Source organism: Chanodichthys erythropterus, chromosome 10, assembly GCF_024489055.1.
Source record: "Chanodichthys erythropterus isolate Z2021 chromosome 10, ASM2448905v1, whole genome shotgun sequence".
NCBI lineage: Eukaryota > Metazoa > Chordata > Actinopteri > Cypriniformes > Xenocyprididae > Chanodichthys > Chanodichthys erythropterus.
The window spans coordinates 45,439,525-45,457,359 of record NC_090230.1 but is presented as its reverse complement, the minus strand read 5'-3'; the positions used below and the strand labels follow the sequence as shown (position 1 = coordinate 45,457,359).

The 17,835-nt window shown below is 36.5% G+C and overlaps 3 protein-coding genes across 6 annotated transcripts in view; all 3 read left to right on the top strand.

Moving 5' to 3' along the window:
- Positions 1–415: 415 nt before the first annotated feature.
- Positions 416–3,679, top strand: znrd2 (zinc ribbon domain containing 2). The gene is made up of 4 exons (XM_067399310.1): positions 416–493; positions 867–1,018; positions 2,082–2,166; positions 2,991–3,679. The coding sequence occupies exons 1-4, from the start codon at positions 478–480 to the stop codon at positions 3,437–3,439; spliced, it is 702 nt and encodes a 233-aa protein (XP_067255411.1). The 5' UTR covers positions 416–477; the 3' UTR covers positions 3,440–3,679.
- A 2,482-nt stretch (positions 3,680–6,161) lies between these two features.
- fam89b (family with sequence similarity 89 member B) lies at positions 6,162–9,338 on the top strand. Of its 2 annotated transcripts, XM_067399309.1 has the most exons (3): positions 6,162–6,528; positions 6,635–6,907; positions 8,465–9,338. In XM_067399309.1, exons 2-3 carry the CDS (start codon positions 6,653–6,655, stop codon positions 8,732–8,734), a joined length of 525 nt encoding a protein of 174 aa, XP_067255410.1. In that variant the 5' UTR covers positions 6,162–6,528; positions 6,635–6,652; the 3' UTR covers positions 8,735–9,338. The 2 variants fall into 2 exon arrangements, with proteins under 2 accessions (XP_067255410.1, XP_067255409.1); XM_067399308.1 differs by having other exon boundaries at positions 6,162–6,907; positions 8,465–9,337.
- A 3,488-nt stretch (positions 9,339–12,826) lies between these two features.
- The window catches only part of ehbp1l1b (EH domain binding protein 1-like 1b), a 31,763-nt gene continuing 26,754 nt past the window's right edge, over positions 12,827–17,835 (top strand). The window contains exon 1 of one of the 3 annotated variants that reach the window (XM_067397892.1): positions 12,827–12,954. Coding sequence is in view for 2 of the 3 variants with exons in the window: in XM_067397891.1 (XP_067253992.1) it covers positions 15,795–15,898 (104 nt within the window). In the remaining variant the exon portion in view is untranslated. Of the gene's footprint in view, positions 12,955–15,387; positions 15,899–17,835 lie in introns of those variants that run through there. The other 2 variants (XM_067397891.1, XM_067397890.1) reach the window with 2 other exon arrangements.

Here is a 17,835-nt window from a genome sequence, read left to right as displayed (position 1 = left end):
TAAAATAAAAGCATTTTATTGGTAATTATATATAAATTTTAAATGTATATATATATATATATATATATATATATATATATATATATATATATATATATATATATATATATATATAATTAAACAATTTTTTAATTTTTATCCAACATTATTTACTCGAAAATGACATTAAGGAAAATTAACCAAAATGTTTAATTGGATAATAATTTTTTGTTTTCCATCATAGCTTTTCTCTGTTGTCAAAATGGGTGTCTATATATCAAAATCCTTAAACTTTCTTTATTTCCAGTTTTAGTGAAAACAAAATGTCAGATTTTCAGTGTGGTCATGTTCAATAGAAGTGAAAACAAAACTGCAGGACCTACATTCAGCTCGCTAGATGGCGTCAGTCCGTTTTCACTGCACTTTACACATTTCACGGCTGAAGTTTCGAGCAGCAGGAAACGTTATCTGTGTTGTGAAGCGGCTGATGAGGAAAGCATGGCCCTTAACGCAGGTAAAATGTGAATAAAATCATATTTTGCTTATTCTGTTGTTGAGTTCCATATTTATATATCTCAATGATCTTCAGTCACTTCACTTACTTCCGTCGTGCTAAGGTAGTGCACGTGCAGCCGCGCTAAAATTACATCTCTTTCACGCTAGCAGGTTAGCGCTTCAGTGCATCTGTCTGTATGGGTGTGTAGCTTCATTTCATTCGAAATATCGAGGTCTTCACAGTGTATTTAGCATAACTGGCTATTAGTGACGCCCTAAAGTCGTATAACTGTCAAATACATGGATGTTAGCTGGCTATTTGTCATCTGTACAATAATGACACATACACACATGTGCACACATGAGGAATATATGTGCTTTGATGAATCTAGATGATGAGGACTTTGAATGGGAGCCTCCCTCCGAGGCGGAGATGAAGGTGATTCAGGCTCGACGGGAGCGTCAGGACAAGATCAGCAAGCTGATGGGAGACTATCTGCTGAAGGGATATAAGATGCTGGGGGATTGCTGTGAGCTGTGTGGGGTGAGAGAATAACACCATACATTCATATATTCATTCATCAGTGACTTCATAACATTAGTGTTTTATTACTGAAATACAAGCAAGAGCTTTTCAAGATATATATATATATATAAACTACATTTTTAATGAAAGGGTCTTGCTTGGAAATGAACTACTAATATAACATGAACTAATATAAATATTAGTACCATGTTGAATATCTGCAAATATGACCCAATATTAAAATTCTGGCCAATAATGACAAGTTAAATAAATGTATATCAGTAAGGATGCTCAAGATGAAAGTCAATATGAAATCTTATTTTTTATGGAATATTTCAATATTTATTATAAAAGATTTATCCATTTTCATTACTATTTTTCTAAAATTAATCAGCCCTTGTATTCTGGAATCAAATAACTTCACCTCCCATTTGCAAATAACAACAACAATCCAATCAAGTCACACCCTACATTTTTTTTCTTGTTCGAGAAGCTGTTCCACTCAGATATGTCACAATAAGGAAGAAAAAGCAATCATATCTTCCATTTCATGCGACTTCAAATTGTTCAAAAGTGACAGTACAGACATTTAAATGTTACAAAATATTTCTTTTACATCAATGTTGTTCTTTTGAACTTTCTATTCATTAAATATTACGCAGCACAACTGTTTTCAACATAATAATAATAAGAAGAAGAAGAAATGTGACAGTAAAGACTGGAATAATGAAGCTGAAATTTCAGCTTTGTCATGACAGAAATAAATTACGTTTTAACATATTTAAAAACAAAAATGGTTTACAATATTACTGTTATATTATGAGAATCTATGATTAAATATCCAATATCTGCCAATACCAAATCTGGAATTTAAACCTGGAAATAAAAAATAAAAACAAATAAAAAAAAAAAAAATGATTTAACAAAAATTAGTTAATCTTTTCACTGAAACTGATCTGTTATTCTGAATGTAATTTCTAATTTGGGAAACAATTCTGGTTTAGTGGTTTTGACATCACTGGAATTATAATGATTAATATTACTGATTACAATATGTATGAATTTTCCTATATATTTGCAGACAATTCTGCTACAAGATAAGCAGAAGAAATATTACTGTGTTGCTTGTCAAGAGCTGGACTCCGATGTTGACAAGGACAACCCAGGTACGTTTAAATGCAGCCTCTTAAAGGGTTAGTTCACTAAAAAATGAAAATAATTTAATTTATTACTCACCCTCATGCCATTCCACACTGTAAGACCTTCGGAACACAAATTAAGATATTGTTGTTGAAATCCGATGGCTCAGAGAGGCCTGCATTGCCAGCAATGTTACTGCACCTCTCAAGATACTAAAAAGAAGGTACTAAATACATATTTGAAACAGTTTGTGAGTTTGGTTGTTCTTTCTTAATATTATAAAGCGACAAGAATACTTTTGTGCGCCAAAAAAACAAAATGGCGACTTTTCAACAATATCATACTGCTTCAGAGCTTTACAAATCGAATCAGTTAATCGAAGCGCCAAAGTCACGTGATTTCAGCAGTTGAGCTGTTTGATAGGAGATCCGAATCACTAATTTGAAACCAAAGATTCATAAAGCTCAGGAGCATATAGATATCACCCCATATAGATATTGTTGAAAATTTGTTATTTTGTTTTTTTGATGCACAAAAAGTCATCTTGTTGCTTTATAATATTAAGATAGAACCAGTGAACTCACATGAACTGTTTCAAATATGTTTTTAGTACCTCCTTTTTAGTATCTTGAGAGGTGCAGTAACATTGCTGGCAATGGAGGCCTCTCTGAGCTATCGGATTTCATCAAAAATATCTTATAACGAAGGTCTTATGGGTGTGGAACGACATGAGGGTGAGTAATAAATGACATTATTTTCTTTTTTGGGTGAACTAACCATTTAAATTGTTTATAAATGTACAGTCTCGACTCTTGTGTATCTCTGTTGACTTGTTCAATTTCCCTTTCAGCTTTAAATGCCCAGGCTGCATTGTCACAGGTACGGGAGCGTCAGCTTGCGACTCAGCCTCTCCCTGAATCTAATGGAGCCTCATCCAGCGAACCCCCTCTCTCCATCACGGGCCAGCCCCGGCCGGAGCACTGCGAGGGGGCCGCGTCTGGACTGAGAGGTCCCCCTCCCACCATACAGTCCACTCCACTTTCTGTCCCCACCGCCAGCTCCAACTTCCTGCCACCAGCCAACCCTCCTGTCCAGACTACACCTCCTATAGGGCCCTTGGGCAACACCCTCCAACACGCAGCCTTGTCAAGCGCAGAGGAGGCAGTGCTACACAAACTCAGATGGGCCACGCAGGAGCTCCAGCACTCTGCGTCAGTGGAGGCCAGTATCCAGCTCTGCAATCTGATCCGAGGCTGTGCCGAATCCCTGCGTAGCTTGAAAGAGCTGCAGCTCTCATAAGACTGAACTACAGACAGGGCTGTAACAGCACACACACATAAAGAAATACGAGCAGCACTAATATATATATAGTAACATACTCAATGGAGCGTTTCAGTTGTGTTTGTTCTAAAGCAGCTGAGTATGTGACTGTCGTGTGTTGAAATACAATGCTTGAGCTGCAAAGGCTGGTTTCTTTTTCTTTGATTTGTTGTGTTCACTTCATGCCAGAATTACAAATTTGAGATTTTTTTTCCCCCATTTCTTTATGAACTCAAAATCCATATTTTCTGGAAGCACTGAATCTACTGTTGTGACATAATGTTACTACTGTGGTGGCACCATTTTGGTGATATGAGCTTTGCCATGGTAACAAATAACAGCATGTTAAGTTTGTTAGGGGCCCTTCACACACAGAATGCGTTTTTGCATTTTAATGCACTGCTTTTCCATTGTTTTGACGTTACACAAGCGTCTTGCAGCATCCTGTAAATGACGGCATTCTAAAAACATGGCATTACAGTTAAAAGAAGCTCAACTTTTAAAAATGTCTCTAGACCTAGCTGCTTTTTTTTTTTTTTCTCGTTCCACTGACCTTGCGTTTTTTAACTGTCAAAACACATTTTGTGTGAATGGCCCCTTACCACCCGCTGTGGTGCTTTTCTATCGTTTTTCGTTGTAAACAAGCACTAGAAAGACATCTCGCAGCTTCAAAAGTTCAACATTTTTTTTTTTTTTTTTTGAAAAGGTGTTTCTAGATATTGCCTTTTTGATTCAACTACCCTGCGTTTCATGTTTTAGCACTAATTTCATTGGTTTTCATTGGATGTCTTTGAGTGCTCGCATCTTTTGCAGTGTCTTGCACCTACGATGCTCTACAAATGTGTCGCTTAAAGGGTTAGTTCACCCAAAAATGAAAATTCTGTCATTTATTACTTACCTTCATGTCGTTCCAATCCCGTAAGACATTCGTTCATCATCAAAACACAAATTAAGATATTTTAGTTGAAATTCGATGGCTCTGTGAGGCCTCCATTGGGAGCAATGACACTTCCTCTCTCAAGATCCATTAATGTACTAAAAACATATTTAAATCAGTTCATGTGAGTACAGTGGTTCAATATTAATATTATAAAGCGATGAGAATATTTTTGGAGCGCCAAAAAACAAACAAAATAACGACTTATTTAGTGATGGCCGATTTTAAAACACTGCTTCATGAAGCATCGGAGCACAAATGAATCAGTGTATCGAATCAGGATTCAGATCGAGTGTCTAACTGCCAACGGCTGAAATCATTGACTTTTGCGCTCCGAACAGCAGATTCGATACACTGATTCATTATGCTCCGATGCTTCCTGAAGCATTGTTTTGAAATCAGCCCTCACTAAATAATTTTTTTTTTTTTTTTTTTTTTTTTTTTTGTGCTCCAAAAGTATTCTTGTTGCTTTATAATATTAATATTGAACCACTGTACTCACATGAACTGATTTAAATGTGTTTTTAGTACCTTTATGGATCTTGAGAGAGGAAGTGTCATTGCTCCCAATGGAGGCCTCACAGAGCCATTGTATTTCAACTAAAATATCTTAATTTGTGTTCCAAAGATTAATGAAGGTCTTACGGGTGTGGAACGACATGAGGGTGAGTAATGACAGAATTTTCATTTTTGGGTGAACTAACCCTTTAAGATATAAGATCAAATATAAATATTGATCAGTGAACATAAGCAGACCTTCTGGAAGAGGTTTGTTCTCATGCGTCGTTCAGGTTTGGTTGAGCTTCAACTTATGTTCGCTGATCAATATTTATATGCGAGTAAAAGCCTAAATTAAATCTGTTCATCATATACTGTAAAACGATGGAGGCGCTTCAGAAAATTTGGACTAAACCACTCAATTCATATGGATTTGTTTTACTGTCTCTAAACGTTTTGAAGTTTGAATTGCGTAGGCTGTGTATGGAAGGAAAGAAAGCTCTCAGGTTTCATCAAAAATATCTTAATTTGCGTTCTGAAGATGAACAAAGGTCTTAAGATTTTGGAACGACATGAGGGTAATTAATGACAGAATTTTCATTTTTGGGTGAACTGTCACTGTAAAGGGATAGTTCACCCAAAAATGAAATTTCTGTCATCATTTACTCAGCCTCAAGTTGTTCCAAATCTGTATGAATTTCTTTGTTCTGTTGAGCACAAAGGAAGATATTTTGAAGAAAGTTTGTAACCAGGACACTTTTGGGCACCATTGACTTCCATAGTAGGAAAAATAACTACTATGGAAGTCAATGGTGCCCCAAAACTGTTCAGTTTAACACATTCTTCAAAATATCTTACTTTGTTTTTAACAAAACAAAGAAAATTAAACAGGTTTTAAACAACTTGAGGGTGAGTAAATGACATAATTTTCATTTTTGGATAAACTATCCCTTTAAGTTGTCGTGTCCCAAGACCTTGCATTTTTTCCATTTCACTATTCTGTTTCGCGTCTTAAACTCAAAACACGGTCTGGTGTGAATGTCCTGTAAGATATACATTTTTCCACACAAAACTCAAATGAAGCATTTAAAAAGTCACTGAGACTCAAGAAAGTACACAAAGAAAGAACATGATCGGCTACATAAGATGGTTTTATTTAGATTACTGCAGTAAATGAGAAGAAACAGCGCCTCACTGTGGCCAAACGGCTCGCTGGGCGGAGAGATTTTGGTGGGCGAGGTTTATCTGTACAAGACAAAAGAAAACGTTAAACGAAAACAAAGCGGGGCGTCTTGATCTCCTGTCTAAGGTTCCCTGACCAGTTTTGCTTATATCTAAGGGTAGGAATTTGTTTTCATCTCTAGCTTTACATTAAATGCGCTGCTTTACGACGAAATGCAAATAAGGAAGAGCGTTAAATTAAATGCCTCATGAAGAGCAAAGATTCGGTGTAAACGAGCTGTTATAGATATAGTTCAGTTTAAACCAGTGTTGTATAAGAAAAATATCGCATAGAATATGACTTTTATTTGTATTTTCCGGAAGTTCGTTTTTAGACGTGACAGTTAGTTGCAGTTATAAGGTCATCCGTGTAAACTCACCTTTAGTAGCTGCTGTCTTTTTTTATAGAAAGGTAGTATATTTAATCTGTATTGCATATTTTTGATAGTGTTAAAAATAAATGCAAAATAACAACACCAGGCCTAGAAAAGTTTAAACCCAGGATTTTATTTTAAAAGCGAAAACTGAAATCGGAAATGAACGGGTTTCAGTCCAGTCCAGCAGATTGTCCGGCTGGAAGCGTCTGTTCCATTGAAGGTTTGCCTCCCTTACCCAAAGGACTGAGTGGCATCCTTAACTCCAGCGGAGGATCATGGAGGGACATTGAGAAGGTCTACAGCAAGAGGACGCGCATCCAAGCGGACATCAGCAAGTCCCGAGTGAGCGACTGTCTTGGCCGCAGTAAACCAGCGAGCCTTGACGCAGCGCTGGCCGTGCTGCGCAAAGAGATGGTGAGCATGAGACAACGCCTGAATGAGCCAGTGGGACTGACCTTCACTGAATTTCTGCTAAATTGGCAACTATTTAAGGGTTACTGACAAATGTCAGAGATGATTAAAAATAACATATTTTAAAAGTCAAGTTTAAAGTATGTGCCAAGTTTTTTTTTTTTTTTTTTTAAACGTAATTGAAATGTACATTTGTAATCTTTGTGTTAAGTTTCATATATTTTTGAAAAACTTTTTAAAATATTTTAAGAATATATTTTTAGGTTTACTCCCTTTTGACCTGAATAAAACTTTTTTTTTTTTTTTTTTTTTTCAATAAGACTTCAGAATATGTTAGAGGGGAAAATGCAAAATTCTATACTGAAAAAAAAAATATTAAGTAACATAAAATAATAATAAAAGATTGTCAGTATTTTTTTTTTCAATAAGTTTTATTTAATTGTTTGTTTATTTTACAATCTCTGGACAGTTTCCCTACCTAGGTAAAAAAAAAAAAAAAAATCAAAACAACTTTTAATTCAGAAATTAAAAACATGTTAGTCATAACAGAATCTTTTGTATGACAGTCATTTTAGTTTAAAAATGCATTTTAGCTGCATTTTAAATAGCTTAAAGGGTTAGTTCACCCAAAAATGAAAATTCTGTCATTTATTCTGTCATGTCGTTTCACACCCGTAAGACCTTTGTTAATCTTCGGAATACAAATTAAGATATTTTAGTTGAAATCCGATGGCTCCGTGAGGCCAATGTCACTTCCTCTGTCAAGATCCATAAAGGTACTAAAAACATATTTAAATCAGTTCATGTGAGTACAGTGGTTCAATATTAATATTATAAAGCGACGAGAATACTTTTGGTGCGGCAAAAAAAATAAATAACGACTTATTTAGTGATGGCTGATTTCAAAACACTGCTTCAGGAAGCATCGGAGGATTGTGAATCTGTGTGTCGAATCTGTAGTTCGGAGCGCCAAAGTCACGTGATTTCAGCAGTTTGGCGGTTTGACCCACGATCCGATTCATGATTCGATACACTGATTCATTTGTGCTCCGATGCTTCCTGAAGCAGTGTTTTGAAATCAGCCATCACTAAATAAGTCGTTATTTATTTTTTTTGCCGCACCAAAAGTATTCTCGTCGCTTTATAATATTAATATTGAGCCACTGTACTCACATGAACTGATTTAAATATGTTTTAGTACCTTTATGGATCTTGACAGAGGAAGTGACATTACTCCCTATGGAGGCCTCACGGAGCCATCGGATTTCAACTAAAATATCTTAATTTGTGTTCTGAAGATGAATGAAGGTCTTACTGGTGTGGAACGACATGAGGGTAAGTAATAAATGACAGAATTTTCATTTTTGGGTGAACTAACCCTTTAATAAATTAATTAAATACTATTTTAATACATTTTTACAGTTTTATTGAAAACAATATTATTCTCCCTATAAAATGTTTAATATTTACTATGCAAACTCATAACAGCTGTTTGAACATAATTTCTCATACATTAAAGTGTGTATCCAAAATCTGCATATGTTCTTGTGTCTTTTGCAGGTTGGTCTTCGACAGTTAGACATGTCCTTGCTGTGCCAGTTGTGGTCTCTATATGAGTCCATACAGGAATACAAAGGAGCTTTCCAGGACATCTCCTCTTCTTTGTGCGAGAGCTCCTTCAACACCGAAAATGGTTATTCTGAAGATGAAGATGAGGAAGATGTAGATGAAAATGACGGGGAGAGTGGGGAGACTCTGTTATCCCTTCCTCAGCCCACTCAGAACTCCCGAGACCAGTGGATCAAAGACTCTTTCCACATCCCTATTTAAAAGAAGTTTAAATGGGGATGTGTTATAGTTATAGATCTGTTATAAATATAGATCTGATCTCCCATGATTATCATCAGTATAAAAGGTGACAAACATGACCCCATTGTTTGAAGGATTCTATAGGCATCAAAATGATCAAGGCCTTTATTTTTGTAGGTTATTATTACAATGGTGATTGTAAGCTTGTTTCAGGGGAACCATGGAAAACTGCCTTTTCACTGCCTGTGAAGTCATAAAGACCGGATGTGGACTGACAGGAAGAGGATGTTGTGGCCAGAAACAGCGCAGTCTAGGATGTTTTTCTACTTATGGTAGAGGGTGTATACATCAAAAAATGGAATTAAAGACATGCCTTAATATTCTCTTTTTTGATATATCAAGTCACAATTTCATTATATTATATAGATGTGTATTATCACTTGTCTGTTTTCTTTATCACTTACCAGCATTTGAGATACTGTTTATTTTATTATACAATATTATTTTACCACCTCTGTTTTTCATTAGTAAGTTAAACTGAATGCCGAATTTACATTTTGTACAAAATGAAAAATAAAACAAATCAAACATTTCCTTTTTGCTGATGCTCTTAAGAAAGTACTACAGTAAAAGTGGTTTGTTTCCTTTATAGTATAGCTAAATGTTTTGTTGTCTGATATTTTTTTATCCACCATTGTCGCAAAATACATACATATTTAAAGGGTTAGTTCACCCAAAAATGAAAATTCTGTCATTTATTATACCCTCATGTCGTTCCACACCCGTAAAATCTCCGTTAATCTTCGGAACAAAAATTTAGATATTTTAGTTGAAATCCGATGGCTCCGTGAGGCCTCCAGGGAGCAATGACACTCCCTCCAGTATGGGGTAAAGGTACTAAAAACATATTTGAATCAGTTCATGTGAGTACAGTGGTTCAATATTAATATTATAAAGCGACGTGAATATTTTTGGGGCGCCAAAACAAAATAACGACTTATTTAGTGATGACCGATTTCAAAACACTAGCGCTTCAGGAAGATTCGGAGCATAAATGAATCGGTGTATCGAATCATGATTCAGATCGCGTGTCAAACTACCAACGGCTGAAATCACGTGACTTTGGCGCTCCGAACAGCAGATTCGATACTGATTCATTTGTGCTCCGAATCTTTTTGAAGCAGTGTTTTGAAATCGGCCATCACTAAATAAGGCGTTATTTAGTTTTTTTTTTTGGCGCACCAAAATATTCTCGTCGCTTTATAATATTAATATTGAACCACTGTACTCACATGAACCGATTTAAACATGTTTTTAGTACCTTTATGGATCTTGAGAGAGGAAGTGTCATTGCTCCCTATGGAGGCCTCACAGAGCTATCGGATTTAAACTAAAATGTCTTAATTTGTGTTCCGAAGATTAACGAAGGTTTTACGGGTGTGGAACGGAATGAGGGTATAATAAATGACAGAATTTTCATTTTTGGGTGAACTAAGCCTTTAAATACATGCTCAAAACTGTTGTCCAGTGCAGATATGATCACATCAGCCATTAGGTGGCACTCATTTCCTTCCTAAAGTTTGTAAATTGATGTTGTTTTGAGTCATGATGCCAAGAATAATAGAGTAAACAAAATAACTGTTGGGAAACATCTCTTCCTTCCATCGCCTTGGTACCGTTCAGTGCAAAAGAAGATGGCTAGATTCTTCTGGTTTAATGTTTATCTTTGAGTCAGACCAGATACATGCCATCTGATTAAAACAATTATTCTAAATTTGAATGTTTGGATTGAGGCTCGTTCAGATCTTTCTGAACCACTCTCTCATTACGCAGCAAGTCTAAACAAATGGTTCCAGCTACTCTTGTGCTTATTAGGTAATACTGATAGCTTCTTTTGCATTAGGGAGAGAGGGGAGGAACAAGTTCAGACACAGGCCATGCAGTACTAAAAAAAACTGTTCCCATCACTAATATTAAAGTAACACAGTGTCTGCATGTCCTGCAATTTCCATCAAAAATAAGCTTTAGGTTTTATCAAGTGTATATGTAAGTTTATAGCAGTTTAATAAATACAAAGTTCTGTCATGAAACTCTAGATGGCACAGGCTGATAGGCCCTAAACTCAACCTGCTTGCAAGCACATCATTCTCTATAGGGCACAGCTGATTGGTTTCTGCTGTATTAGTAGCCAATGAGCTTGCTGGTCAACTTTACAAATATTTGGTCAGCATTTTCTGTAACAGTTAGTGATGGGAAGTCGGATTCTTTTCCACAAACTGGTTCTTTCGGTTAGTTCTTTTCAATGAACCGGTTAAAAAAACAAAAACAATTCACCAGTTCATTTACATAATCACACAATGATGTCACATATACACAATAACGATGTGAAATGTGAATGTTTTACATGTCTAAAGCATATATAGTTAATAAACTAGTCTTAATCAACTCACCTTTTTACATAAACCATGCGAAACCTTAAAAATTAAATGTTGCCCCTCATTCAAGTCAACTGGTCGTTCACGCATATGCTCACATCAGCACCTCATTGGTTTTTCGTATACAAGTCTGAGTCAGAACTTTTTCCTCAATTCAGTGTAGGCCTACTGGTGACTCGAAAACTGTTGAAATCATTAACCAACTCTTGAATACTACTTACTACTGCCATCGGATCACTGTTATATTTCCAATACCTTTTATTTGTTATACTTTATGCTTTTTAGCAAAAGACATCTGAAACACACATTTTTCCCCCATTATGAAACCCTCCACACACAGTTCTCAGCATGTCGGACATGCCTGAAATACTGTTCTCAGTTCAGTGTACTGTTGGACTAACTGGAGCTCTGAATGAGTTGGCAAAAACCGACATCATCATATACTCCTGGATATTGGCTCATTTTAAGATGGACTGACTGTCAGACACGTCCGAAAGTGAGTTTGATTGAGTAACTTGAGATCTGTGCTGGCTGTCGCTGCAGACTGTTTCAGATGGTTCAGTCCAATTTGGTGAAATGATACAGCCAGTTCACTAAAAAAAAATGGTTCAATCACTAGTATCAGTTGCAGTGCAATTTCAGAAACCCTCCACTAGTGTTGCCAAGTCTGTGGTTTTCCTGTGGAATTGAGCTACTTTAACACTGTTGCCGAAAGGTTATTTTTCATGTCCGCGTGTTGAAGCGACCCCAAATAACATGATATTTAGGCCCTGGAAGGCAAATTTTACCAGAGGGACCAAGTCAAAAACATTGATTTTTACCCCTGGAAAGTGATTTTTACAGGGGGACCACCCCTGAAATGTGATTGTGCTAGTTTTGGCTAATTTTGAGTAGCTATTGAGTGGGTTTTATTGTGAAAACCTGGCAACCCTGCCCTCCACCTTCCCCAGCTCCACTTGCATGAATCTGCAACAGGTAATTCATGTACAGGAAAAAACACACAAAAAAAACCTCTATTGTACAGCAGCAACATGTCTTGCTTGCTCACAGCAGCGTGTCGTGTGTTTATTGGCAGCAGCACGTCCGTACTTGCTCTGCAGCAGCAGCAGCGTAGCAGATCTATTCCGCCAAGAACAAACATATAAATATTGTCATGCTCATTACCTTTCCAAACACTCCAAGACTTGTCATGAAAGAAATAGCAATATACTATAGCAATTCTAATGTAATATATAACAACATACTGTTGTAATATTTGTAATTTAATTTAATTTAAAGGAAGGGGTGGTTTGGAAACTCATAGTCATGACCACACATTTTTTTTACCCTTGGTTTAATCTCTGACATTTATTTCAGTTGAGCTTGAGCAGGTGGATGAACCACTGTGTCTAAACTCTGCCATTCGGGAGGTCAAGATCTCCATGCTCACTGCAGCTGCTGTCAGAGTGTGTCCTCCAAAGAATAGCAAACAGTTATTAAAGGTTTCCGTCTGGTGCTCTAGGCTAAGTGGTCTTCTGTTTGAGTCTTTGCAGGTATACAACAGGAACAAAGCTCTCAGCAGTCTTACAGCACTGAGAATTTGTCATTGTGCCACAGCCCTACTCATGTGCCAAGATCTTGCTCTTGACTTGCTGAAACACTCCCACTGTACTTTCCACACTGCATACCATTTCTTCATGGAGACTATGACAAACTGCACATAATGGTATGACGGGGTGATTAACTGGTGAAGGATGTGGCATTTCTCTAGAAAGCTCTATAAAACACAGATGTACAAGATATTGTTGGATACAATATCTCAACAAGGTATGTCTGTTAAAAGTAACTCAATAATAACTTAATATGAAAAATATGCACTTTCTGCCCTTTGATAAATCTTAAAGGCATAAACATTATGGCAGAAATGATTGCACATACTTTTTTATTTACTTATGTTTAACCGAACATTTTTAAAAGCAATTCCCATCATTCTAAATTGAATGTATCTGCGTTTTTGAAATATTTAGCCTGTTTTGAATATGAATTACGCTGCCGTTCAAAGGTTTGGGGTTGGTAAGATTTTTTTAAAAACATCAATGCATGTAGATAAAATGCATCCTTGCTGAATTAAAGTATTAATTTCTTTAAAAAAAAAAAATGTTTTTGAACTTTTTTAAGGTAGTATGGTTTAAGGGAACAGTATGTCATCTTCATGTTCTTCACTGATAAATGAGGCCCTTGTTTTTTTATATACCATATGTAGGTATAAAGTGGTGTGGCACATCATTATAAGGATGAGGCATTTCTTGATCCACCTAGTGAGTAAGCATGTATTATGAGTGAGCTCATGTCTTACCCGGATACAATCCCTGCTTGTTATGTCAAGTGAAGGGAGGGGCCCATTTTGGAAACTCATAGTCATGACCACAAATCACTGTTTCCCAGTTGACTTAAGTCTTTTTGCTAAGTTTTACATGAGCTTGCTGATATTTGCGTACCTGTAATTAGACTGCAAACTGTATTCAACAACTCTCAAACACAAACCACTGGTAGTTAGTTCCACACATCAATAATCACATGTACTGATCAATTATTATTAATGAGCTTTACTGAAATGCCCCAGCATAAGGTACAATATATAAATTTACTAAGGATTGAACATTGAAGAGTTTTTGTATTTTTCTAAAAATGTCAAACTTTATTTTACTATATTGGAAATGGTATTTTTGTTTTAAAAACAGAAATATAATGGGGTTAGCAGTGAGTGAAAACACCAGACAGGAAGAGGTTAGTGTCACACAGGAATATGACTAAGGGGGTCACCGATTTAGATTCTAGGTCATCAACTGATCCAAACGTTTGTGCTCCCCCTCATAACCCACACAGGCGGCACCACTCGTCCCATCCCTCCAGCTGCTTCTGTCCATTTATCCCTCGCTCCCAGACGTCTAAAATAGATCCTGTGTAACTTGAAAAATCCCCTTGCCAATGTCCACTAAAAATACCCATCATGATCAAGGACTGGACAGACTCACATTGCTGCTCCAGAGTATTATGTTGATGTTTTTGTAAGCAACAGTTTTACAAGGGAGTTTGATGATGATCTGATCCAAATTACAATGCAATGAATGATGAACACATTTTACCAAATGGTTCTGTGGGCTCCCATAGACTCCCGTGTAATGAATGTAAGACATGGTCATTACACTAGACAAAGTATTGTGGATCTTATGTAGTGTAAGACTTTGTATGGTCATAGGACATTCAAATATACAGGTGCACAGGAGTGGAATAAGTTGCCATTGGACATTAAGATTTTAAAGGATAATGTTGGTTTTAGTATAAGAGTAAAGAGATTGTTTTTAGATGGGATGGTTTAAATAGATATGGATGTGTTTGTATAATTTGGATGTAAGTTTTTCATTTTTCAAGCTTTATGTCTTGTTAACAAAACCAAGGACCACAATGGAAATAAGTTAATGCAATTTTATTGTGCTATCCTTCACAAACTAGTGGTAACAATGATGTATTGCTACTTTTTTTTATTGTAAATAAACTCTACACAACTCAATGAATGAATGAATCAGTCAGCCTATCAATCGATCATTCTATCAATTGATCTATCTATCTATCTATCTATCTATCTATCTATCTATCTATCTATCTATCTATCTATCTATCTATCTATCTATCTATCTATCTATCTATCTATCTATCTATCTATCTATCTATCTATCTGTGTAAAGCATTGTATTGCAACACAACTTGGTAAAATGTGGTAAAAGCTACCCAAAATGGTTAGGGACAAAATAGCCTAAATGAACAATCATAAATATGCATATATATATAGAGAGAGAGAGAGAGAGAGAGAGAGAGAGCCTACATTGGAATTATTTTGTCTTAAAATCACAGACCTAGCTATGTTACTCGTTATATACTGCAAGTCCACAATTATATTTTCTTTCGTAAGCTCCACAAAGAGTTAAGTTTTCAGTGTTCAAGTTTTTAGCAAATGTATTGTCCATAATTCAGATGAAAATGAAATCATCACTTTGGACTCTATCTGTAAGTTTGCAACCAAAATATGATAATTATTCAACACTTATTCATACAGTGCGTCCTCTTTTGACCCCAGGCTGACTGGATGTAACCCCTGCCTGATCCGTCATGTCATCAATACCTTTAGTACTGTACGGAATACAATGAGGGTGATTTTGCATAGTGCTGCATCTCATAGGCGTGTTTGCATAACCCTTCCCACTTCTTCAGCCACTTTCATCAGTTCGTTTTCAGACAGCTGCTTTTTAGAGTAATTTCGTATTGCGTGAAGCTCAACAACACAAAAACGATGAAGTCCCTCTATTTTTTTTACTCACACATGTTTTTGCTCCAAGGCAACTAATTGCAATACACTGAGAATCTCTCGCTCTGGTGTGTAACGTGATGCAGTAGTTTCCGTAAATGGTCTTTACTCGATGGCGACAGTTCGGTGGTACTGAGCCGCATGAGGTGCAGCTCGTGCTCCTCAGCAGGAACATTTCACTTAACGAGCCACTTGACAGCCAAATATTTGAGTAGGTTTTACTTTTTCTTCTGTGGCGGGACGGTAAAAACATCATTTCCATGCGCCTGACTTCATTCGAGGATACTGCATTTTCTACAGAAGAATGACTTCAGTGTGGAAAAGATTACAAAGAGTTGGCAAAAAGGCCACTAAATTTCAGTTCGTGGCATCGTATCAAGAACTTGTTCTGGAATGTACAAAGAAATGGTAAGTTATGATTTCTTTTCCGTTATATCGCGTGTGCTTCGTAAATACGCAGTGCTGAAGGGCGGTTCTTCTGACTGAAACAGTACCATGCGCGCACACACTGTATCTTATTTTAATTTAGCGTTGGTAATGTAAATGATTGTGAATAGAACAATAAATACAGCACTCGATATTAAAATGTATTTGAGATGCATTGGAGAACGTTGGCAGCCACACACCACTTCCGCCTCCATCACTCGTGCTGTCAACATTGAACATATTACGAACATCCATCATGTTGAACTAAGCAGAATAAAGTGCTGCTTATTTGAACTTTATTTACCTGACTCACATAAGCGGGAGTTGATTAAAATTGAGGGGTGTTGCTTTTGCTTTCTGTTTAGGTGTTTTCATTTTCTCATATTCATAAATTATTATAAGAGCTCAAAGGAGCATCGAATTCCTCTTGACTTCACCCTTAAATAGTCGGGAAAATACTTTATTGCTGTTTGACAACTCAAATTATATGTTTTATGCAATATATTGCTTTTTCCTTCAAAAAAGTTTTCCATGTGAACACAGTGAGGTGTGAGAATTAAATAATTAGATTATTTCTGCTGTCTATCATAAGTGTCTTGATCAGGAGACAGCTGTTGACACAGACAGGGAGTGTTCCTGTCCTCGCATTCATTAGTGACACGTGTGTCTGTTCTTATCTATGATCAAAGACAGCATGATCAAGAGGAATTGAGTCTGATTGGATTTAAAAACTATACTGTTTTTCTAACACAATTACTCAGCCAAGTCAAAAAAGGTGTCTTTTAATCAGAGCAATCAAATAAAATTACTTTATCACCACTACGCCATATAGAAAAGTGCAACAGTGAGTGGAAATCTTGGGTCCATCATCCAACAGCAACACAATCATTAGTATAAGACAATATAGAAGATGCAGAATACCACAGTATACACATAATACACAATGTGCACAGTGCACAAGATGTTCTTGAGTGCTTCCATTGCACTAAAGGCTTAGCGTTTTAATCATTTTGGCAATATTGACTATTAACAATATTCTCTGTCATGGCCTGGCAAATGAAGGAACCCTCTGTTATGCAATGGCTTGTCATCTGCCTCTACGAGAAACTGAATCACTGTGTAATTTCTGCCTATTAGAGTTAAGCACTATCTGAGATTAGCACTATCTCTGGCATAAAAAGTCTGAATCATGTTATTGGTGATCTGAATGTTTCAGCAATTCTATGTTCTAGACATGATTTATTCTTTCCTATTCAATATGGACTCATATTTAATCTTTCAGCATTGCTATTGGAAAGGAAGGTTGGGTTAATAGTAAACTTGAGCAGTCATAATTGTTGTTATCGCCTAATGAGCATTCAGCTGATGTCCAATGTCTAGATTCTCTTGCAACACTGAGGAAAATAAATTCCTGTATCTTTTCCAGAGGGTACTTTTGCTGACCTAAACGTGTATTGTAGTACAACTTTCTTAAAATCTTTTTTGTAGAGCTGGCAGTGTTTCTAAAGGTGAAAAGAAAGTACAGAATGTGTCTTGTGGGATGATTTAGAGTATATCTTTGATTTTTTTATACTGCCAGTGGGCCAAAGTCTGTTGATGTTACGCCACAGCTGAGGAGGGTGTGAGCAGGAGATATTAGACAGCTGAAAGATGACAGCGGTTGCTTCTGATAGGGTAATATAACTCGAACGGGGTGGGGTGTGTGTATGTGAGCACGTGTTTATCTGACATGCACTTTACATGTCAAAGTGATGAAAAAAAAGAAGGACTGAATTTCAGAAAGAAAATTACAGAACTCATTTTTCCAACCAGTCTATTTTTACGTCCATCTGCGCTCTACCCACGTTCCCCCTCTTCTCCTCCTAATTTATCCTTTCAGACCGTTCTGCCCTGTTGCTATTACTAGCTGTAACCTGAGT